This window comes from Mus caroli, unplaced genomic scaffold, assembly GCF_978045245.1.
Source record: "Mus caroli unplaced genomic scaffold, Mus_caroli_1 scaffold_17, whole genome shotgun sequence".
Taxonomy (NCBI): domain Eukaryota; kingdom Metazoa; phylum Chordata; class Mammalia; order Rodentia; family Muridae; genus Mus; species Mus caroli.
The window spans coordinates 57,042,721-57,068,057 of NW_028227272.1; the positions used below are offsets into that span (position 1 = coordinate 57,042,721).

Consider the following 25,337-nt stretch of genomic DNA (forward strand, 5'->3'; position numbering starts at 1 on the left):
TGTTCCCAGAGTATTTTTTAAAAATTATGATATTTTTAAATATGTTTCTATGGGGCCAGGGAGCCAGGGGTGGGGTGCAGAGGAAGCATGGGGCAATGGTAGGATTGAGGCATGTCCTGGAAACCTTGTCCTGGGATGACAGGAGTAGGACTGTTCTCCCTGACCCTGGCCTGTGTGTCCTGGGGTGCATGTAGCTCTGCGCTCCCACTGTTGGCCCACTGGAGGAGACCAAGCTGCCAGCAGCCAGGTTCATCTCTTCATCCCTTATAAGGTCATGTCCAGTAGCCCCGGAATTCCTCCTTGGCCCGTAATGTACACTTACCCTGAAAGCCCCTACCCAAACCTCAAATGTTTAAATAGACTTTGTTCTTCCCATTACACTGAGCTACTTCACAGGAGCTGCCTCTTGAGAGTCTGTTCTTGCTGCTGGAGAGCCTGCGGTCTCTTCCGCTCCTGGCAGTCCTGGATTCTTTGGATGGCGTGGGGAAGCAGAGCCCAAATGACATGCTTCTAACAGTCTTCACACTCTTTGCATTGGAGTAACTAAGAGTCTGTTTTTTTTAAAAATTAAAATCTGCTAAATTTAACAATACTTAATAAGAACTATAGCCTATAGAAATACTTACTAAAATATATTTTGAAATTCAGGCATCCTAGTATTTAACCGCTCCTTCCGTGGATGCTTCCCATTTAAGGATTTATGTAGCATTTAAAATGAACTAAACCTCGAGAAAACATCCAAAGTATGTACACAAAGAAACCTGTGTTTGTGAACTCATTAGTGAGCATTTTGTCTTTTTAAAGTTACACTTCCTTTTCCCCTTTTTATCTTATGCTATAGTTGCATGTTTATTTATATAATTACTTATTTATTTATGTCCATGTATAACTCACAGGCTGAGCTCTACATATAAGGAAGAACACATGTGTCTTTTTTTTCCTTCTGACATTGGGGGAACCTTTCTCAATATTACACATTCTGACTCTGTCCATTTCCCAGGAAATACTGTTATTGGGCTTTTTCTTTAGAACTGAATAGTATTCCATATTGGAAACATGTGACCTGTTCTTTTTGTTTTGCTTTTTAGTTTTTTTATTCGTATATATTCATTGTGTAGGGTCTACTTCCATATAGGCAACTTCTCTCAAGTTTATCATGTACTTTGACCATATTAACCCCTCCTGTTCCGTTTTATTCTTCTTCCTCAACATTTCCTCTCCTCCCACTAGGCTGTTCTTTTCTTCTAGTCTCCCTTCTTTCATTTCATGCATGTAGACACATAGAGATACACACACACACATGCATGGATATACATACTCACACACAGAGATACATATACTACTCTCAATCACACAAAGACAGAGATACACACATACATAGATACACATACTCACACACAGAGATACATATACTCTCACTCGTACACAGACACACACAGAGATACACATACACACTCATTCATTCACACAGACACACACAGATACACACAGACACTCTCATTCATTCACACAGACACACACACAGAAATCATAGGTATACACACATACATACTCACACAAACAGACACAGAGATACACACACAGAGACACATAGAGATGCACACACACTCACACAGACACACAGAGATACAAAGAAACACACAGACACACATACACAATATCAAAGTCCTATAGCTCTCTCCCATGTCTTATGTGTCCTTTTGCCTGCATTCAGTATTTCCTCATCACCTTTTATTGATCTCCTTTTTAAATATTATACTTCACACACACTCACAAGTTTTTATGTACCAACATATATACATAACTCTATATTCACTTTTTCTGATTGAGTGGCCTCAATACGCTACATTCTAAGCTCATCCATTTTCTGAAAATTTCATTGCTCTCATAAATAGATCGATCATCAATCACCATGGATGTTCTAAGAAAAAATTTTTCTAAAACTCACAAATGAGAGGAAGTGTGCACTGTCTTGCCTGCGTCTGACTTATTTTGCTTACTGCCATGTTCCACATTCGCACTCATTTTCTAGCACATAACGTAATTTCTTTCTTTGTCATAACTGAAGAAAACTCCTTTGTGTATATAAATTGCATTTTCTTCATTCATCTGTTGATAAACATGATTTCATGACTTAGCTCCTGCCATAAATAGAGATGTGCAGCTATCTCTGTGGTAAATTGCCTCTGAGTTCTCTGGGTATAAACCCTTAAGTGGTATACTTCAGGCTGATGCTGCTTCTATTTTTAGGTTTTGAGGAACATCTATACTTATTTCCATAGTGTCTAGACCAATTTAATCCCAAGAGCAGTAAAAGGATTCCCTTTTTCTCACATCCCTCCTAGCATTTAAAGAGAGTCTTTGAGATAGAGAAAATGGATTTTGCATCAGAAAATACACAGAAACAAACATTGGGATGTTACAGTTTACATCTGGGATCTGTCAGCTTGAAAAGGAGTGGAGTTGATATGGTTATATTTGATCGTCATCTAGGTTGGACTAAGAAACACTTCGGACATTAATGAAACATGCCTTCAAGTGTGTCGCTGAGGGTGTTTTCAGAAAGACCTGCCTCTAATGCAGGCAGCAGGATCCCTAGAGGTGAGGAGCTCGAAAGAACCAAGAAGAACAAGAGGAAAAAGAAAACTCAGCTCCAAACTGTCTCTGTAACTCCTTCCATGGGTGATTGCTTCCAATTCTAAGAAGGGGCAAAGTGTCCACACTTTGGTCTTAGTTCTTCTTCAGTTTCATGTGTTTTACAAATTGTCTCTTATATCTTAGGTATACTAAGTTTCTGGGCTAATATCCACTTATCAGTGAGTACATATCATTTGAGTTCTTTTGTGATTGTCTTACCTCACTCTAGAGACTGCCATATCCAGGTATCCATCCCATAATTAGCCTCCAAACGATGACACCATTGCATACACTAGCAAGCATTTGCTGAAAGGGCCTTGATATAGCTGTCTCTTGTGAGACTAGGCCAGGGCCTAGCAAACACATAAGTGGATGCTCACAGTCAGCTATTGGATGGATCACAGGGCCCCCAAATGGAGGAGCTGGAGAAAGTATCCAAGGAGCTAAAGAGATCTGCAACCCTATAGGTGGAACAACATGATGAACTAACCAGTACCCCAGAGCTCTTGACTCTAGTTGCATATGAATCAGAAGATGGCCTAGTCGGCCATCACTGGAAAGAGATGCCCATTGGACACGCAAACTTTATATGCCCCAGTACGGGGGAACGCCAGGGTCAAAAAGTGGGAATGGGTGGATAGGGAAGTCGGGGGGAGGGTATGGGGGACTTTTGGGATAGCATTGGAAATGTAAATGAGGAAAATACCTAATAAAAATATATTATAAAAAAAGAAAACTGTGCACAAGCCTTTTGCTCTTTTCTTTCCTGATCTGCCAAGATGCGAGCAGCAGCTCACAGACTGCCATGCCTTAGCCTTTATAACGGACTTTTGTCCTCTGAATAGTCCATGAGAATCACCCTCCCCTTAGTGGCTTCTTGTCAAGAATTTGGTCACAGCTGCAAGAAAAAGGATCCAAGTATACAATACTAAATATGGAATCGCCCGGAAACGGCATGAAGGAATGAATGCACACATCTCCATTATGTTACTTTGCAGTCTCGCTGCTAGAGGATCTTAAGTCAATGAATGTTTTTCACAATTAAGTGGACTTGTTACTGGAAATGACCGAGGACAGCATATTTAGGGGCTTTCCTGATTGTCTCAAAGGTTCACTAAAATTCGGTATAGCCGAAACCAACAGGTCTGCACCTGTTTTAATAAACAAAATTGTTTCTCATAAGGTGGCTATTTTTTTTTTACTTAAATATCATACTATATTAGTTTCTAAAAAACAGTTTCTACCAGAAGGAACGTCTTTATTTTTCTTTCACTAGCTGCGTGTGTCCTTCATACTGTGTTGACAGGTCTAAACTCCTGGTTATTAATAACCCAGTGAGGTTTTGTTCCGTGTTTCTCTTCATTTCCTTTTTGAAACTTTAGAGGTGATCCCCGGGCTCTTGGAGAAATGCTAGAGCATGAAGCATGGCATCCAGAGAGCCAAACCACAGCTCCCAGGAAGAAGGAGTCATGTTTATGAAAACAACAGTTCTCAGTCTGGATTTACTTACATGGAAATGAGGGGTGTGAATCTAAAGAACCATCAGCCGAAAGACAAACCACAGGAACAAGAAAACCCCCAACAAAACTGCATTTTCTGTGGTTGCAGCGAGCAGACCTGCCACTGTATCAAAGAGCCCGCGCACTACTCTGTAACATTCCTCTTCTTGTAGGAAGTTACCGCAGAGGCAAAAAGTTCTTCTTGTCTAGAAATGTCACAGAGACAACAGAAATAACTGCTACAGGTGCCTAATGAGATGCTGTCTTTCTCGAGGAGAAGGGGAACGCATGGGCTATGTTACAAAATTTTAACAGCCTAGGCCTTTTATCTTTGGACAGTTTATTTAAGAATTTCTACTTACTTTTAAAAAGTGTATATATGTGTCTGTGTCTCTCCGTCTCTTTGTATCTTTGTCTCTGTCTTTCTGTCTGACTCTCTCTCTGTCTCTGTCTGTCTGTCTGTCTGACTCTGTCTCTGTCTGTCTCTCTGTCTTTGTCTCTGTCTCTCTGTCTCTCTGTCTCTCTCTCCCTCTCTCCCTCTGTGTGTATGTACATTTATGTTGGTGCCATCAGAAAGCAGAAGAGGGTATCAAACGCCTGGACCTACAGTTAAGAGCTCTTTCGAGCCACTCAATATATGTGCTGGGAACTGAATTCCAATCAAGAGCATCAAATGCTCTTAACCTCTGAGCTGTCTCTCCAGCCTTTAACGTGGATTTTAGGGATCTAAACTGTGCTTCCTCAGACTCGCAAGCAACACAGTTTACTTGCTGGACCATATCCCTGGGCCTTATTTAGGTAAAAATATTTTTTTTTGGGGGGGGAGAAATAATTAATAAATACATACTAGATGTAAATCCTAATTTAATCATAATAAACATAATAAATAACATTTGTATGTTTATTAATGTGTTGGGCAATGTCCTACGGACAACAATTTTCTTTAAATAATTTCATTCTTATAGCATTTCTGTAGTGAATGCAATTATTATATTTGTTTAATAGATGAGCTTATTGATGCAAAGCCAGGCTTTAACAACTTTCAGAGCCCAAGCACTTGCCCATCTTGATGAACTTTGAAATAACACTAGAGTCTTTATTAGTCATCTGGAAAGCATAAAATATCACCCTAAACCTTTATGCCTTCCTACAGAAAGATTCGGATTACAGACGGTGTGCTTCTGTGGCTACCAAAGATTTTTATAGACAAGTTATTTATGACCAGCAGGTAAGTGATAAGAAAAACAACTAGAAAAGCATGAGATTTTTTTCCCACCCATATCTCAAGCGCCATTTTATGATAATCGTCTCAAGACTCCATTGTACATTGATTTTTTAAAAGTAATTTTCCTCACATTCTCATAGGGGACTTAAGCAAATGAAATTTCACACTTGGAATTTCACTTGCAAGGGGACATAGATGGAAGCTTTTAAGAGTGGTAATGTGAAAATATTTTTTTTTCAGCTCCTCTGGGGAAGGCAATGGAGGCGCTGTTACTTTCTGAAATCTTTTAAGAGTCCCTAAAAGGCTAGCAGAAAGCTCTCTGTTACCCAGTGGTGATAGCATGTTGTACTTCTAACTTCCAAACTGCCTTTTACTTATATAAGTGATATGTTATATAATTATGCACTTTTCTGTATCATTCCCATCAGAAAAAAATCTCCAGGAAATTTAAGATAAAACAAATCTCTGTCTTTATCCATTTACCTATGAGTCCCATAATTTCACTTGCTTTACAGCTGAATACTATTTCATTGTATATATGAACCATATTTCATTATCCATCCATGAGTTGGTATATAGGTTATTTGCTCCTCCTGGCTACTGTACATTGAATAGAGATGAACATAGATGGCAAAGTATCTGTAATAGGATATGCAGTCCTTTTGAGATAGTCCCCCGAGTGCTGCTGCTGTATCCTGGGGTAGTCGCTAGCTTTTTGACAAGTCTCTACATTCATTTCCACGGTGGCTGTGCCAGTTTGTATGCTCACCAATACTCAATAAGTGTTTCTTGCTCCTGTGCCCCCAAACATCATCATTTGTTGTCATTTGCTTTATATTCTTAGTCATAAAATCTAGATAAAATCTTAAGGTAGATTAAGTTTGCGGTTCCTTGATGGTTAAGGATTTTGAACATTAACAATATTCTTGGTTATTCCTAACGTCTTCCTTTTTGAGAGCTCTCTGTTTAGTTCCATGGCCTCCGTTTTAATTGGTTGCTTTCACTGTGTTTATGATGCTCTGTGGATGGTCCACAAAGGGTCATGTAGTTCCCGCATAGAGCTTTCGGAGCACGCTCTCTTCACTCAGCTTGCGAGCTCACACTTATCCTAGATAATGTATTCCCTTTTTAAAAATTCCATCTTTATTTCTAGCTACAAGCTTCTTGTCCAGTTCATTGCCCTTGGACATAAGAACCAGAATAATTTCAACAAGTTCCCTGAGACACCCCGGCAGGTGCCGTACAGACTCAGATCCCTGCCTATAATACCATCAACACAGGTTCTTTCTGATGAACTTTTAATTATAATGAGAAAACAATTGCTCAACGCATCACACATAATTAAATCACCGACTACTCTCTCCCTACCTGCACAGAGGTCCTATTTATAGCCAAATCTTTGCTGCAACTTTTACAAGATGTTTAAGTTTTCCTTCTCAGAGTTCAGCTTAGCTAAGAACTCGCCCTGCAAGCTGTCTGTGAAGAGAACTGAGGAGAGCCCACTGGGTCAGAGTGCGGCTTCCACTGTGCTTTGCCCTACAAAGCAGAAGAATGAGCGCCAAATGGAGACATATTCATTTCAGCGCTGGTCTCCCTCTTACTCGTGTTTTTAAGTGGCCCAGCTGCCCAACAGGGCATGCATTCTACCCTGAGGGAACTGGCATTCTGAAGGGAAGAAATAGAGGTATGGGAGCAGACTGGTTCCTTTGGTGTTTCTAATTAGGGAGAAAATATACTTACAAAACAACCCTAGTCAATGACAAGATTAAATGCTGACTCACATGGAGACACAGCTAAATTAGCAAATGGCATGAGGGTGCTTAGAATTCTTTGTAAGAAGAAAATTATTTCTTTGACAAGAATTGACCATGTTTTTAAAATAGAACCAAAAATAAATGGCATAATCTATAATGATAAACAAGCTCTCTAGGTGCTGGGTATTTTTTTTTTTTTTTAGTGATTTTAAATAGCTACGTAAGATTTATATTTTTAAGATGCAAACTTATTCTAATGATAGTCAAATAAAAAGAAGCTTTTATGTTAATAAGACGGCTTAGCTAAGGTCAAAGGGTAAAGCTTTTTAAAGACTGTGAATAGACACACATAAGTGGATGAGAGATTATTTAAAGGCTCTTTTAAGATTTTTCATGTCTCTCTGGCAGACAAGAAAAAACTCAAAGCATGTTCAAGAGTTTGCTATCAAATGTACTGTGCAGCCACTTTTCCCCCGTTTTAATATACTATCAGTTTGAATAATGGAGGTCGCGCTGAGCTCTAACACTGAGCGGAATGTTGAAAGCAGATATCTAGTTCTGCGGAACCAAGTGCTTCCTTTTTGAACTGTCTGCCACCTGGAGACACTCCCAAGCCCGAGCGTTACAAGTGTTGGCACACATGAACATGTATCCATCTTTTGGGGGAAGAGATTGTACTGTATATATAGCCTTTCATTTTCCTTTATTTTTCAGTGTTGGGCATGGAGATGAGGCTAAAGAACTACATTCAGGTGTTCTGTTACAAAAGAGCAGTCTCACTTTCTGCTAACAAATAAAAGAGCAACAGTCCCACTCTACTGGGTGACTTGTCCTTAGGATTCCTTCAGTTCATAAACAGCATTGACATTTCTCAAGCCTACTATCTGCAGGTTTTTAATAACATCTTCAACTTCATGTATGTTCCTATTCTTACTTCTAAAAATTCCAAATAATATTTTAGGCCTGATTTTTCATCGTTTTCCTACTTTTGGGGTACTTCCTTAGTTAATTCCAACAATCAGAGCATGCACCGACTCTTCTAAGCCCACTGACTTTGAACAGTAAGCAAGCTGACAAAAATAAGATCTAGATTTTGATCTGGCTTTTGTATTGATTGTAAACTGTGTCCTAAGTGGGTGCTTAAACAAAAACCTTCTGGAACCTAGCACTACAATGTTGCAAACATATAAAGGGGGGCGTTTTCCCTTAATAGATTAGCACTGCAGTCACAGATTCTATCTTCCTTTTGCTCTGATGGCTGGGTATACTGTTACTCCATCTCTGACCCTGCCATCAAGGCTTCTCTTACCAGAAGCTGCAGTAATCCTGGGTGCCTGCCTAGACCTGCCTGAGTCTGCAACTTAGTTTCTCTTCTTAGATGCGATTCTTCTGAAGCCTGAAACTGCCAAATCTTTAGAGCAAGAGAGATCTTTAGAAAGAATAACACAAGTAGTAGAGACTGAAGTGGGAGGATGGAGGGGTGGGGAGGGGATGAAGTCACGCTACTAACAAGACAAGGAGAAACAGGAAGTTAGTACTATGGGGGAAGGTGTATCATCATCATTTTCTTCTTCTTCTTCTTCTTCTTCTTCTTCTTCTTCTTCTTCTTCTTCTTCTTCTTCTTCTTCTTCCTCTTCCTCTTCCTCTTCCTCTTCCTCTTCCTCTTCCTCTTCCTCTTCTTCTTCTTCTTCTTCTTCTTCTTCTTCTTCTTCTTCTTCTTCTTCTTCTTCTTCTTCTTCTTCTTCTACTGTACAACATTTGAAAATATTTGGAACTTGTCCTCACACTTTTCATCTTTTACAGTTTCCTTCAGCTCTTGACTTAAGCAGGAACATGGACACTCTCATCTGTAATTCATCCTGGGTAATTGGCAATACTTGCTACTGCAAAATATTCAGCAGATGAATAACAGATTTTCATCCTGAAAAGCTCCTACTTATAAAGTATATTGTATCAGGCATATATGAAGTACATGATATGTTATTAAAATAAGACAACTTTTGTATAGTCTTTGGAAAATTAATTTAATTATCACCACCATCGGGAGAACTATTTCCAGTAGAAGTTGGTTTGCTGTAAGTGACTGGGTTTGAAATGTTTCAGGCTAAAGTCCCTGCCACAACCCCACTTTCTGTAGCCTCTTAGCTTGCCTGAAAATATGAAGGAATCAAATGGTTTAATTTGATTTTTTTCTGAACCACTGTTTGATCACATTTAAAGTTTAATGTATACTTTCCTACTGTTGATTTCCCATGGTGCACTGAGTTCATGTGAAATTTCTTTAACATATTCTTTACTCCATTCAAAGCTGCCACCGAGTCATAATCATCCGTGCTATTTCTTTTCTGCAACCTTTGTATGTGCCCAGAGCTAAGAGCATCATCGCCACCAGGCTCAAGACTTCCTGTGGCTTCACACTTATCACTCCTGGTCTAATTTGTACACCTGAAGTGTATGTTTCTAAAAAGTTCTTTTAGATTGGATAACAGTGCATACAAATTTCCCTAACTCTGTATCAGATAGTGTTTCCTGTGAAATAGAGAGAGGGAAATCTTGACATTAGTTAAGTGGGTTGGGGAGCCATTTTCATATTTAGTCAGGACTGTGAGGCCTTTGCTGTGAAAAAATGATACAGTTGAAATGTTAGTGACAGGGTTGGGGATTTAGCTCAGTGGTAGAGGGCTTGTCCAGCAAGTGCAAGGTCCTGGGTTTGGTTCTCAGCTCTGGGAAAAAAAAAAGGCCAAAATAACAAAAAGACCAACCCCCCAAACAAAAACAAAACAAAACAAAACAAAAAAAACAAACAAAAAAACAAAACCAAGGTAACTAAGAAATGCTAGTGACATACATAAAGCTGGTATGTGAGCCCACTTTCTATTGTAGTCAGCCAAGGGGCAAGAATACAGATGTAGAACAGTTTGGATCTTTGAATTTAAGAGGGATTAAAATCTCTTTCTGAGAAAATAAGCAAGTGATATTAAACAGTATTAGCTATATTCCAAAAAAAAAAACTGCATATGTTGTGTTTGAGTCGCCTAGTGCTCAGATTTATACTGTTATTCAGTTCCAGGTAAGCAAAGAAAGACTCTAACCAAATCAGCCACTTCCCCTGAACCTAACACACAATGAAGACTCTTAGAGGCAAATGAGCAGATGAGTCACATTCATGGTACAGGCAGGAAAACTGAGATGTTCCTCTGGAGTAATATCGGCGTCTAAGATTAACCACCGAGGAAATAGTAGGGGGATTTTCCATGCTTATTTTTGTCTGAATTTACCTATTTAAAGGTCCTCCTTGCTCCTCCATGTTAGCCAACATATCCTAGTGTCTCTCTCTATCCTAGACTCAGAGAAATAACCCTTTCAAAAGGACCTGTCTAGAAACAAGAAATTCACAAATGATCGACTGTTGTTACACAAATACAGACAAGTGTGTCTGTTTTCTCTCTCATGATCCAGTGGTTGTTCTAAGATGGAAGTTATGGGTTAGAAAGAAATGCTATAGAAATACTGAGGCTTCATAGCAGGCTGTGATGGGAAACAAAGGATCACTGCTACTCTACAAAACATACTTGCATATCTCATTTAAATTTGATTAGCAGGAACCAAATTAACATCTGCACTAGAACAGATTTGCTAATACATCAATGACGCAGGAAATATCTTGAGGGACTGCCAAGTTCTGTGGCATATAATCAATTAGCAGACGCCCAGCGGGCATCACCCTTCAGCTGGTTCTAAGAGCGTCCTGGTAGCGATGGGGAGGGAACACGCTTCCTGTCCTTGGTTTAACATCCTAACCCTGAAGGACCACCTCTGCAGCATTACACAACAAAGGGATACTTCGCTGTATTAAAAGTAGGAAACAATAAGAACTTCGTGTGAGGATTGCATTACTTCTCTTAAGATTACGAAGGAAATTCTTGGGAAATTAACTAGGGTTGAATGAGAGAAAAATACAAATTACCTTTGAAAATATGGCAGCCCTTGGTGGTTAGGGGAGAAAATGTACAGGGATCACTTATGAGAGGGTTTTGTGTCAGGAAGAGCGAGCTGAGTTAATTTCAGGTAGGAGGAACAAGAACAAGTTGAGATTCATAAATGTTTTATGCAGTAATTTTGTTTCACCTGATTTGTATGTAAGTCATGAAAACTGAATGGAGCTTTTTTTTCTCCTACGAAAGCTGGAGGCAAATTTGGCTTAAAGCCTGGAAGAATAGAGTGTTGGGGATGCTCTCTCAGATCCTTCTCTGGAAGGCAGTATTTTGTGTTTGTGCTGTGGAAATACCATCTTCCTTCTGTCATTCCCAGTGGCTAAATGACAAGGGCTATTTCAATTTTTTGCTAGTATTGCTGAATAATTCAAATCACTGTTAAACTTCATAATATAATCTCTGCCAGATATATCTAAATTCAATGTACCATGAGTTCCTGCTGCCCACAGAGACCAAAGAGAGTGTCAGGTCTTCTGGACTAATATTAAGGATTAAACTACTAAAGTATAAATTGGGTGTATCTACACAGTTCTAATCAGTGAGATATCAATTATAGAAATTGGAGCTATGTTTTAAAATTATAGTATAAATTAATTTTCCAGAAAGAAATTACACATACACTGAATGTTTTACAGAGCTGGTTGACTCCTTGCAACACTAGGGAAGTTGGAATGTTGTAGGCCTAAACCAAATAGCTTGAGTTATCTTACCCAGTAATTCTTTATTGTTCACACTGTGCGTGACCTTAATATTCTTGCACTACGGTAAATCCTTCTGGGATGTAAAACAGACCTTCTACCAACCTAGAAGCTAAGAACACTGTCAGATAACATGTGAGGTTTGCAGTAGTGCCTCTACTTTGCTGTAACAGCCTGTCTATGGAGTGATGCCTTTAAAAAGTGTCCTTATTTATAGCTTTCTTTGTTTCCTTACTATAAAAGTTCATAAAGGGCTGGAGACATTGCTTATAGATTCAAAGTACTTGCTGCTTCTGCAGAGGACCTGGGATCAATTCTCAGCACCCACATGGCACTCACAACCCTCTGTAACTCCAGTTCCAGACTACCTCTTTGGTCTGTGTGGGTAGCAGGCACTCGAGGTGCATTGATATATGCAGAGAAAATACTCATACACATAAAATAAAAAGACATTAAACCCTTAAAAAGCCTCCATTAAATGACTTCTTTGCTGGAACATGAATTTCAGGCATCCTAAATATGTGATACTGGCCCATAGTCACCCTTTGTTGTTTCTCTATTAAAGTATTTCTGTTTGAGGTGAGGGCTGTGATTTGTCTATATCACCAGTAATTAGTTCTGAGAGCTTAGTTGATGTAGATTTCCCCCTTCTCTTTGGCAACAGAAGTAGAAATTCTGCACACCATTCTCCCCAATCTGTTTCTGAGGAGATAAATGGAGCAGAGTATCATCAGAACTAAAATTCTTAAGATCATTTTGGTATCTACTTTTATCAATAGTACTGTCAGCCATAAATTCTCTAGCCACAGCATTAAAGGACAATACTAAAGTAAAGGACATGAAAGCATATTTACTGCTAGTTGATTTTTATATATTAAGGCAAGACGGAAATATCAGAATAATTGCAAGAGTAGTTGGCATGCTGTTAAGAAAAAGCAAACAAACGCACATCTTGGGACTTCTGAAAAATTAAGATTTCCAGTCTTGCTAAGTATTCTATTACCCTGTTAAGTGGGCCAGTTCTCTTGGATACATTACCACATTAGCATAATTTATACCATACTATTACTTAAGACAAACACACAAGAATTTTGATTAAAGACATCAGGAGTCAGCATTCACATAAGTGCAAAGTAGGTCTGTATCATTTGGGTAAATTGCAGGAGGGCAGCTCCAGACTTCACTGAGTTACAGAAGGCAAGGATTTGTGACAAAGGGTGCCATGAATAACCCAAAAGAACTTTACTAAATTCTGAGATTGCAGTTCAGAATGTTACATATATTTTCTCTTATTTCATAATTCTGGTCAGATTATTATTTAAAGAGAAGACTGAATATTAATTTTCTATCTCAAAAATTTCTTCCAATTTTTGTTTGCTGGCCTTTCTTCAAATCATTTTCCTTTAGTGAAATGGAACTTTAGTTAAATCTCTATAGACTTGTCCAATTATACTATCTGTCAACATACTTCATTTTCAATTTTCTTTTGTGGTTCATTCCAAGTGGCAAGGTGGCTCTTGTGATTGCTTATGTAAACCTTATGCTGAGGGGGCACTTGGGTACCAGTCCCTTTCCCGCCCCCTTTGATGCTATTCCATAGCACTAGATATTACAGATGTGCGGGCTGCATTGCAGAGTCATTTACATTTCTTCTCAACATTTTTTAGAAGTATTCATTTCTGTATTATTTTTCTGTCAACTGTGAGAAGAGCTCTACTGGTTCATTTGGTGGTAGAGATATTCACTTGGAGTGCCTACCTGCAGGAATCCTGGGGGGCAGAGAGCCTCCTGCAGTCACTGGATGTGGCGCTTGGATGCCATTTAAAAACCCAGCCCTTAGGAAGCTGGGGCAGAAGGCTTCCACCCCAATCGCCGGGAAGGATCCTTAGAAAAGATAAAAATTTACGTCAATCAAAGTCTTACTCATGGAAAAGTTAACATTCAATTCTTTTACATTCAATTAAACCTCACATCAATAATGATAACAAACTTCACAAGAAAGTTATGAAATTAAAGGATTTGGGCTATAGTTTTTCCCCCCATAGATTTGTAAGACCATTGTATTATTCTTGAGAAGATCTTCTTGGTAGTTATATTACCCTGTTGAGTTCTATAATAAAATTTCCTCTCCTTCCTCTCTCCCTCTCTCCGTCTCTCCCTCTCTTCCTCTCTCCCTCTTTACCTCTCCCTCTCTCTTCTTGTCTCTCTCCCTCCTCTCCTCCCTCTTTCTCCCTCCTTCCTTCTTTCCCTCCTCTTCTCCTTCTCCCTTCCTCCTTTCTTCCCCTCCTCTCTCCCTTCTCTTCTTTTCTCCCTCCATCCCTCTCTGCCCACCCTACTCTCTCCCTCCCTCCCTCTTTCTCTCTTCTCTTTTGAGACAAGGTCTTACTATGCAACCTCAGCTGGCCTGGAACACTCTATGTTGAACAGGTTGGCCTCAAACTCATAGATACTCACCTGCCTCTGTCTCTCCAGTAGTGGTATTAAAGTTATGCACCACTACATTTAGCTTAAAGTTAAATTTATATTTAGTTCCAAGAGTCAGGTTATGAAATGATGAGACAGACATGAATGTCAGTCTCTGACATCATCTGCATTATCCACAACCACATGAATGAGAAATACAGAGAAAATTGTTCCAATAACATCTGAAAGCTATGTTGTGTCTAAATAGCACAGTGCTTTGCTCTGGAAGTATCAATACCAATGGCTAAAATAAGCATAGCCTTTTATATTTATGCATATTTAAAATATGTATAAAACAGTAAACATACACCACTGTTCTTAATTCTTCACAGATTTCTCTTGAGGACATGATGAGAGTTTGCAAAGGTAGAACCGTTTTCCTTTATCTTTTTATGAAGTAAGACAACAGTAAAGTATTGGAAAATTATTGATCAAATTATATAATGAGTCTCTGAGCAAAAGGGTATTAGTGTAGAAAAGCACTTTCATCAAGGACCAGTGTTCCTTAAACTAACAAATTGAGTTCTAGAGATGAGAGGCGATGTCACAGATTTTCCCAAGGACAAACTCCATTGTGAAAATAAACAATGAAAAAAAATCCCTATTTGAGAGATTGCTATCCTTTGTATATGAGTTGGAAATGAAAGTGTAAAATATAAACATTAAAAACTGGTAATTCAATGACCTGAAGATAATATAGTCACTCTGAAGAAAATTTATTTATTATTGAGTGGACAGCTCTAGTAATCCAGATGGGAAATCTAAAGTGAAATTCTAGTTGAGCACAGGAGACACAATTCACGGAGGGCATCTATCTCATTTAAGCCTCTAGAAAGCCTACTAGGGTGAGGGATTATATATGTTGTGTCTGGCGGGGGGTGGTTCTTCCCATGCTCTGGTTTAGCAAGTCCCATGTTTGTGGAGAGACTTTATTCTGTCTTGTGGTTCAAGTATAAAATATCTTTCACAGGCTTGTGTCCCTGAACACTACTAGGTCACGAGCTAGTTAGTGGTGCTTTAGATGATTGTGGAACACGTTAAGGATGGAGTTTTGCTTAAAGAAGTGGATCACAGTGGGAAGACTCTGAAGTTTGGCCTTAGTTCCTGTCTACCCTGAAGAAGTACTGTGATTAGCTCCCTTATACCATGACAGCTGCACCCCTTCTTCAACCGGGAGGGACTGTATCCCCTCAAACTATAAGCCAAAATCAACTCTTCTTTCTTTCTTTCTTTCTTTCTTTCTTTCTTTCTTTCTTTCTTTCTTTCTTTCTTTCTTTCTTTCTTTCTTTCTTATATCTCAGGCATTTGGTCACATCAGTAATATAAGTAGTCACTAATATACTGTTTTCAACACTAAAATCTTTACCAAAAATAGGTTAAAGTTGGAAGCATCCCTGAACTTAGGTCTGAACTAATGGCAGAGCTGATATGCTTTCAACATTAAGAAAGACATCTATCCAGGAGACCAGAGAGTGTACAGTCAAACTTCAAAGAATAGTGAAAGACATTAATTTCTTCTTGTGACTGCATAGAACATTCATCGCTAATCACAAATAGTTCCTATGTGTAAGTTCTCCCATAGAAAGCATTTTCTATATTGCAGTGCTTTCTGTATAGTGATTTCTGGAAAACACTAGACACTAATGGTGGCATTTCACTGAATGCCAGGTGAATGTAATTTTATATATGTGCATAGCATTCTTATTTAAAGTCACAAAAGAAATGATATTGCTATAATGGAAAAAAATAATGGCAAGAAATACAGATTCATTTATACACTATGACAACAAAAGTGGCATAGGTTTTATGCAGATATTAAAAAGTAAAAGTTTAGCTGACAATGATTTATTAAAACCAAGAAATAGAAATATTGGTTCAAGTATATTGGCTATTAGGGAAAAGAATAACTTAGTCACACAGAACAATGAATAAAAGGTTATAAATGACCATGAAAGCAACTTAAAACGAAGCTATTCAGAGCAGTGACTCTGAGTAATCTAAATATGGTGTGCATTTTGAGATGTTGACTTGTATTTACTATTTTTCAGAGCACCATAAAAACTACCAATTTAGAAAAGAAGCTCATTATTTTTAACTCCTTGGAAAGAACTAAACACAAATACTACTTCATTGCTATGATTATATTGATTACTGTGTGCTGTTGTGACAGCTGTCACACCTAATAGCAGCTTTCCTTCCACTAAACTCACTGCACCTCTCACGATGGCTTTGTTATGTTTCTTTACCATGGTTAAAAAAGTCTTTCATTCATGGTAGTGTCTGTTTCTTAAAGAAAGATCTCTTTTACAAAAGCTAATAGAACCCCAGAAAAGTCCTGTGCATGGATACACATTCAGCTGAGATCAGGCATTATATGATAATTGTATTGTGTATCATTTTTAATTCATTCATAGGGGATCAAATTTTCAGACTTGTTATGGGTTGAATACAAAATTTCCCTCCCCTAGTAGGTGGGTTATTAGGGAACTTTCTAGAAACTTTGTCAGGTGGCACTTAGCTGGAAGAATGAAATCACTTAGAATATCTTACCCTTAGACCTCTGTTGCCTTTCTCTTCCTGTTCCCTTCACACTAAGAGAGAAAGAATAGATAGCTTCCACCCTATGCCCCAGCAATGTGACACTCTGTCTGAGCACATGGAGCCAGGAGACAATTTTTTAAGCACAAGTAAATTATTCCTGTCTTTAAGTTGTTTTGCCTGAGTGTTTCACAGCCACGGTAGAAGTAACTAACCCAGCTGTGTTGATACAAAATGATTTTAGCAGGTTCAGTCAACAATTGCTCCAGTTGTTCCCATTCGGCTTTCTTTTTTTTTAATTGTGAAATACATCAATAATTTATTCTGTATTGGAAGTCACGACATCTACATCTGTAGCATGAGATTTGTCAGTTTCTTTAAGTTTCAGTTTTAGTTACAGTAGAAGAGTAAATATTAAATATTTATAACATGAACATTTTTATTTTTGGCTTGTTAGTTTCTTGAGTCTTTCATTAGAACAGTGGCTCTCAGGTTTAGTGGTTCCAGAACACTTAGAACATCATAAATTAGGGTCGGGGAAACCATTATAAGCGCTTTATAGATAGAGGGTTGGTGACCCGTGCAATATATAAAGTGTTATTATCAAAAGAAAACGCTGTCTCTGTATGCTAGAAGCATCCACTGAAAGATATTATGCTGTTGTAAAGTATAATTATTGTGGAAGATGGGAAGAAAGATTCTAAGACCTAGGGGACCAGGATGTCTGTTGCCAGAGAATGTCTTCTATATATGCCAGGGAAGCTACACCCAAGAAACCTCAAAAAATACAATCACCTAAATTAGACCTGCATAATGACACCATCGATTGACATGCTCACATGGAAAGGATGGCTCAAAGGATGTCACTCCTAGGTGAAGAGCTATAGGTAATTAATTGTTTGCAGAAGAGGAAGACAGTCTTCTCCGGGGGCAGACTTTCTAAAAAGTTATGGATCACAAGTGGTCAGCCCTAAAACACATGCATTACCACAAAATGGACTCAGCAGGTTTTGTGAGCATGCATGCATATGCATGTGTGTGTGTGTGTGTGTGTGTGTGTGTGTGTGTAAATAAAGAGGAATAGGTTATATATTTGAGAAGGAGTTAGGGTGTAGAGTGCAGGTGTTGAATGGGGAGACAGAAGAGTAGAAATGATGTGATACAATACTCATGTATGAAATTCTCAAAAATAAAAGGCTACCCTCTACTAGTTTATATACTGAGACTACACTGTAAAAAGGAGACATTGAAATGCCCTGCATTCTGATTTCTGACTTGAAAGCATGACTCAAAGTTACTTAGGTTTCTGTGTTTGAATGTTAGCTGGCCTGCAGAGTAACTATTTTCAATAATTAAAAATATTTGATGCAAGGTCTATGAAACTAAATCCTGTTTCTAAGTGGATATCACTCCTAGGTCTCTGGAACAGCTCTGCATTAAGAATTAGGTGTCACTAGGTGTTTGTATAAACGTAGCACACAAAGGCAGAGAATGCTGAGCTTTCTCTTCTTTTTAAAATGAAAGTGATAATGACTGCTACTTCACAAGAGTCCTCTTTAGGATTCAGTTACAGTACACCACTTTTTTGCTGGTTTCTATCTGGTCTGCCTCTACTGAGGCTTCAGCAACAATGAGTTTCCTTTTGTAAACAGTTTCAAACCTTAGGGTGTTTGGTGTACTTCAGAGTGCAGGAAAACAGGCAGAAGGAACTCAAGGCCAGACAGTCCATATATATGTATTTTTATTTATGTATGTACATTTTGAATGTTTTTCTTTCAGTTACAAACAAATACAGAAACAAAATATACTTTTAGTTCTAAACTTTGGAAGGGTTGCTCAAACATTTTGTCGTTAGAGGTGGTGTAAAACCAGAGAAGTTGGGAGATTACTTTGTATAAGGAATGATTGGGGGTGGGGGATGCTAAAGTGTTGGTGAAAATACTTTATTTCAAAGACTTGAATAAATAGATCAGGACTTTGTAGTGATTATAGTAGACTTACTTTGTTACTTCTATATAGACGTTCTCAGCAACGTCTATACATTAGAAAACACTTTAAATAAATAAGGGCAAACACAGTTGAAGTGTTCATGCCTTCATGAATTCTTTATTGTATTCCTTTTATTATGACAAGGAAGGATTATGTAATCGGATATGAAGAGAAAAAGCACACACAAGTATTAAAAATAAGGATTCACTAATATCAGTTACAAACACTAGCATTTTAATAACCCCGTGTATTGCTAATATTACATTACATTGTCAAGATAAACTGAATGCAGTCAGACCTGAAATTATATTTGTAGCACCAATACAAAAATAAATATCGCTTCAAAAGTAGTTTTATTCCACTTTGATATCCTTCCTTCCTTCCTTCCTCCCTCCCTCCTTCCCTCCTTCCCTCCTTCCCTCCTTCCCTTCCTTCCCTTCCTTCCCTTCCTTCCTTCCTTCCTTCCTTCCTTCCTTCCTTCCTTCCTTCCTTCCTTCCTTCCTTTACTTTCTTTGATCCAAATTTGCCTCTGCCACTTTAGTGCTGGGATTTAAATATGCAACATCACACATGACCCTATATTCTGTATTTCAGAATAAACATAACACCCGAAATAAAGTCAATTGTCTCTATGACAAATAAATAAACACAATCCACGCAGGAGATACTTGCAAACTCAAAGATGTTTGCTGATGGGACTAATCTGAACTAGTACACCTGAAAAGAGTGTGAGCATACCAGGGAGGCTCTGTTCCTCTCCCTGTAGCTGTCTCATGTACATTACTCCATGGCTGGTCTTTGGATAAATGGCCATACTTCTCTGAAAATGAAACAGTTAAGTCAAATGCTATTCCAAGTGTTGATTTCACCGAGGCAGTCCTACTTCTGAATGCTTGAGATTCTTCACTAACCCTCTCTCTCCAGCTACATGGGTCCTTTCTTTATCAGACACCATAAACATTCCTTTATTCCTTCTGGAGCTTGTATTTTCTTTCATTTTTTTATTTTTTTCAGTCATAATAATTTATAGTACCACAGGTTCTCTAAGAGAAGGAAGGTCATATACATTCATGTGTGAGAACATATTCCCTAATTTTCTGTAATCAGGAAGGCGGCTAAACACTCAAATTTTCTGATCACTACCAAAGAAGACCAACCCCAGGAAGAAGCGCCATCTTTCGATGCAGCACTGGAAGAATGTATCCTTAGGCCATAGAGACCTTTGATTTGGCTCCCTCACTGATGCGGTACATGAAGGCTGAGATGCTAAGCCAATGTACATCTTAGCCTAGAATGGTTTATTCCTCCTTGTGTCCCTTGAGGCCAGCCAGTCTGATGTCCTGAAACTGTGATCAAAGGACATACAGAGGATAGTCTCAATAAAAGCTAGCTGAGAAAGTGGTATAAGAATGAAGCAATTGAAAGTGACATATTCCTCTTTAGGCAAATAATTTCCTAGGATCTAAAGAACTTGCATGCACAGTTGATTTCTAGGTCAAATTATTTTTCCTGGAAGGGAGGTAATTTTTATTTAGGCTTAAAATATGGGAAATTTCCCCTTCTCAGGGACATCCGTATGCCTTTCCTAGAGCCCTCCTCGTTTCTTAATCTCTCTGGGTCTGTGGATTTCCGTGTGATTATCCTTTACTGAACAGCTAAATATTCACTCATAAGGGAGTACATATCATGTTTGTCTTTCTGGGTCTGGGTCACTCTAGTGAGAGCTCCTAGTAATTGAGAAAATGGAACCTGAACATGACATATTCTCTAGCCAGGGAAGGCGTCCAAAAGTGGAACTGGAACATCAACCCAGCCAAAAATCTATAGCCATCGACCCACAATTTGTCCTGCATGCAAGATGTACTGGGGCAGTGATGGCTCAGAGCTTTTAAGAGTGGATGACCAATGACTGGTGTAACTTGAGGCTCCTGCCACTAGAGGGAGCCCATATCTGACACTGTCTAGGTGGCCAGGAACAGGAAGTCGGATAGCCCAGAGAACTAGGGTGGAACCACACAAAACTGGCCAACACCAACAAAAACAAGACCAGAACACCCCCAACAACAACATCATCAACAGCCCCTCCCAAGGTCTCCCCCAAACCAAAACCAAACAAACTACCACCAACAACAAAAAGGAAGGAAGGAAGGAAGGGAGAGAGGGAGGGAGGGAGGAAGAGAAAAAGAAAAAAAGGAAAAAAGTCTATGACATGATTTCTAATGACATCTTGCTATCCTCATAGTTTACTCATAGCCTAGTTGTGGCTAGCCCACCCAGTTGTCATTGCAAAGCTCCTCCTGCCATCATGGGAGCAGAGATACACAGCCAAACATTAGGCTGAGCTCGAAGAACCTGCTGAAGAGGGGTAAGAAGGAATCCAGGAGCCAGAGGGGTTGAGGAAACTACAAGAACGTGGTCCACAGAATCAACTAAGCTGGGCTCATAGAAGCTCAGAGAAAGAAGTGGCAATCCTGGAGCCTGAATAGGTCTGCTCTAGGTCCAAAATTTGCTATGTCCAAAGCCAGTGATGATGAACACACATTTTTTTTTTTAATAAAGCATATTGGAAATACTTAAGTGCACAGAAAGTATATATGTTAAGGCTGTTTAGCTTGGGGTTCTATGGGACTCCTAACAGTCAGAGTAGGGGTGTCTCTGACTCTTTTGCCTGCTCTTGGGACCCTTTACTTCCCACAAGGTTACTTCATTCAGCCTTGATGTAACTCACAGCCTGTGCCTCGTCTTACTTCATCTATGCTATTTGGTTGACATCTCTGGAAGGCATGCTATTTTTCTGAAGATAAATAGAGAAGCTGTGGATCTGGGGGAGACTGGGAGGGAAGAGGGGCTGAGAGCATTGGAAGGAGGGGAAGGTCAGTTGGGATGTATTGTATGAGAGAAGAATCAATAAATTTTTTTTAATTATTAAAAATGATAAGTGAATTTAACTAAGCTTCCAAAGTCAAAGTCATCTAAAATATAAATTGTATTGGATATACAGTTACAAACAATAAACAAAGATATGGAAAAAGCAAACAACAAAAAGAGGAGTGGCTTCCTCATCTCTCCTTTGGTTGATACACTGACCTATTTGTATATTCAGCAAACATCAAAGCATAAATTCTGATATTGACTTCTAATTAAATGAGAAAAATATTTTTGTGACCCTGTTACTTTCAAAAAATGGTTCTAATCTAAACCACAGTTACAGTCACAAAATTTGCTCTATTTTATAAATTCAGATACATGGAAATACTTTTGCAGTTAAAAGTCAGCATGTTTTCTCTATAGTTGTACACCTAGCCTCAATACAGATTCTTCAAAATATTATAAAATTACAAATCGGCAGACAGCTTCTGGGACAGGCGGGAGCCACAGAGCCGCTGAGGCAGCACCCTTTTGGGGCCACAGACATCCGGCACCCTCCCAGCCGGAGGACAGTGATCTGCCCTGCAGGGAGCACCATCTTGGCTCCGGGACTCCGCTGAACTTAGTCTGTACAGGTGAGAGTGAGGACCACAGAGGCAGACAGCTTCTGGGACAGGTGGGAGCCACAGAGCCGCTGAGGCAGCACCCTTTTGGGGCTGCAGACATCTGGCACCCTCCCAGCTGGAGGACAGTGATCTGCCCTGCAGGGAGCGCCATCTTGGCTCCGGGACTCCGCCGAACTTAGTCTGTACAGGTTAGAGTGAGGACCACAGAGGCAGACAGCTTCTGGGACAGGCGGGAGCCACAGAGCCGCTGAGGCAGCACCCTTTTGGGGCCGCAGACATCCGGCACCCTCCCAGCTGGAAGACAGTGGTCTGCCCTGCACAGGAGCCCTCTGCCTCAGGAGCAGGGAGCACATCTTGGATCCAGGACTCCACTGAACTTAGGAAGTTAGTCTGCACAGCTGAGAGTGTGCACCACAGAAGCCTACAGCTTCTGTGACCTGCCAAAGCAACACAGCATCTGGGAAAGGTCCTGTTTTCTGCCTTCTTCTTCGGCCAGGAGGAGGTCCAAACGCCAGATATCTGTACATCTTCCCTTTAAGAGGAAAGCTTGTCAGCAGGGAGTGCTCTAACCACTGAAACTCAGAGGAGAGAGCCTGTCTCCCAGGTCTGCTGACAGAGGATACTCAGAATCACCAGAAGAACAACCTCTGAACAGAGACAACTATAACAACTCCAGAGATTACCAGATGGCAAGAGGTAAACGTAAGAATCCTACTAACAGAAACCAAGACCACTCACCATCATCAGGACCCAGCACTCCCACTTTCCCCAGTCCAGGGCACCCCAACACACCTGAAAAGCTAGACCTGGATTTAAAAGCATATCTCATGATGATGGTAGAGGACATCAAGAAGGACTTTAAAGAACTACAGGAGAACATGGCTAAAGAGTTACAAGTCCTTAAAGAAAAACAGGAAAACACAACCAAACTGGTAGAAGTCTTTAAAGAGAAACAGGAAAACACATCCAATCAGATGATGGAAATGAACAAAACCATACTAGACCTAAAAAGGGAAGTAGACACAATAAAGAAAAGCCAAAATGAGGCAACACTGGAGATAGAAACCCTAGGAAAGAAATCTGGAACCATAGATGCAAGCATCAGCAACAGAATACAAGAGATGGAAGAGAGAATCTCAGGTGCAGAAGATTCCATAGAGAACATCAGCACAACAATCAAGGAAAATGGAAAATGCAAAAAGATCCTAACTCAAAACATCCATGAAATACAGGACACAATGAGAAGACCAAGCCTACGGATAATAGGAGTGGATGAGAATGAAGATTTTCAACTCAAAGGACCAGCAAACATCTTCAACAAAATTATAGAAGAAAACTTCCCAAATCTAAAGAAAGAGATGCCCATGAACATACAAGAAGCCTACAGAACTCCAAATAGACTGGACCAGAAAAGAAATACCTCCCGACACATAATAATCAGAACAACAAATGCACTAAATAAAGATAGAATACTAAAAGCAGTAAGAGAAAAAGGCCAAGTAACATATAAAGGCAAGCCTATCAGAATTACACCAGATTTTTCACCAGAGACTATGAAAGCCAGAAGATCCTGGACAGATGTTATACAGACACTAAAAGATCACAAATTCCAGCCCAGGCTACTATACCCAGCCAAACTCTGAATTAACATAGATGGAGAAACCAAAGTATTCCACGACAAAACCAAATTCACACATTATCTCTCCACGAATCCAGCCCTTCAAAGGATAATAACAGAAAAAAACCAATATAAGGACGGGAACCACGCCCTAGAAACAACAAGAAGGTAATCCCTCAACAAACCTAAAAGAAGACAGCCACAAGAACAGAATGCCAACTTTAACAACAAAAATAACAGGAAACAACAATTACTTTTCCTTAATATCTCTTAATATCAATGGACTCAACTCCCCGATAAAAAGACATAGACTAACAAACTGGTTACACAAACAAGACCCAACATTTTGCTGCTTGCAGGAAACTCATCTCAGAGAAAAAGATAGGCACTACCTCAGAATGAAAGGCTGGAAAACAATTTTCCAAGCAAATGGTATGAAGAAACAAGCTGGAGTAGCCATTCTAATAACTGATAAGATTGACTTCCAACCCAAAGTCATCAAAAAAGACAGGGAGGGACACTTCATACTCATCAAAGGTAAAATCCTCCAAGAGGAACTATCAATCCTGAATATCTATGCTCCAAATACAAAGGCAGTCACATTCATTAAAGAAACTTTAGTAAATCTCAAAGCACACATTGCACCTCATACAATAATAGTGGGAGACTTCAACACACCACTTTCACCAATGGACAGATCATGGAAAGAGAAACTAAACAGGGACACAGTGAAACTAACAGAAGTTATGGATCAAATGGATCTGGCAGATATCTACAGAACATTTTACCCTAAAACAAAAGGATACACCTTCTTCTCAGAACCTCATGGTACCTTCTCCAAAATTGACCACTTAATTGGGCACAAAACAGGACTCAACAGATACAAAAATATTGAAATAGTCCTATGCATCCTATCAGATCACCATGGACTAAGGCTGATCTTCAATAACAAAATAAATAATAGAAAGCCAACATTCACGTGGAAACTGAACAACACTCTTCTAAATGATACCTTGGTCAAGGAAGGAATAAAGAAAGAAATCAAGGACTTTTTAGAGTTCAATGAAAATGAAGCCACAACATACCCAAACTTATGGGACGCAATGAAAGCATTTCTAAGAGGAAAACTCATAGCTCTGAGTGCCTCCAAAAAGAAACTAGAAAGAGCACACATTAGCAGCTTGACAACACACCTAAAAGCACTAGAACAAAAGGAAGCAAATTCACCCAAGAGGAGTAGACGGCAGGAAATAATCAAACTCAGGGGCGAAATCAATCAAGTGGAAACAAAAAGAACTATTCAAAGAATCAACCAATTAAGGAGCTGGTTCTTTGAGAAAATCAACAAGATAGATAAACCCTTAGCCAGACTCACTAGAGGGCACAGGGAAAGCATTCTAATTAACAAAATCAGAAATGAAAAAGGA

The 25,337-nt window shown here is 39.3% G+C and overlaps 1 protein-coding gene across 3 annotated transcripts in view; it reads right to left on the reverse strand.

Annotated features, from left to right (window-relative positions):
• Epha6 (EPH receptor A6) overlaps positions 1-25,337 on the reverse strand; it is a 922,149-nt gene that overhangs the window by 166,830 nt on the left and 729,982 nt on the right. For all 3 annotated transcript variants that reach the window (XM_021184473.3, XM_021184474.3, XM_085832510.1), the window contains one exon: positions 13,567-13,692. In XM_021184473.3, coding sequence (XP_021040132.1) covers positions 13,567-13,692 — 126 coding nt within the window. The remainder of the gene's footprint in view (positions 1-13,566; positions 13,693-25,337) is intronic.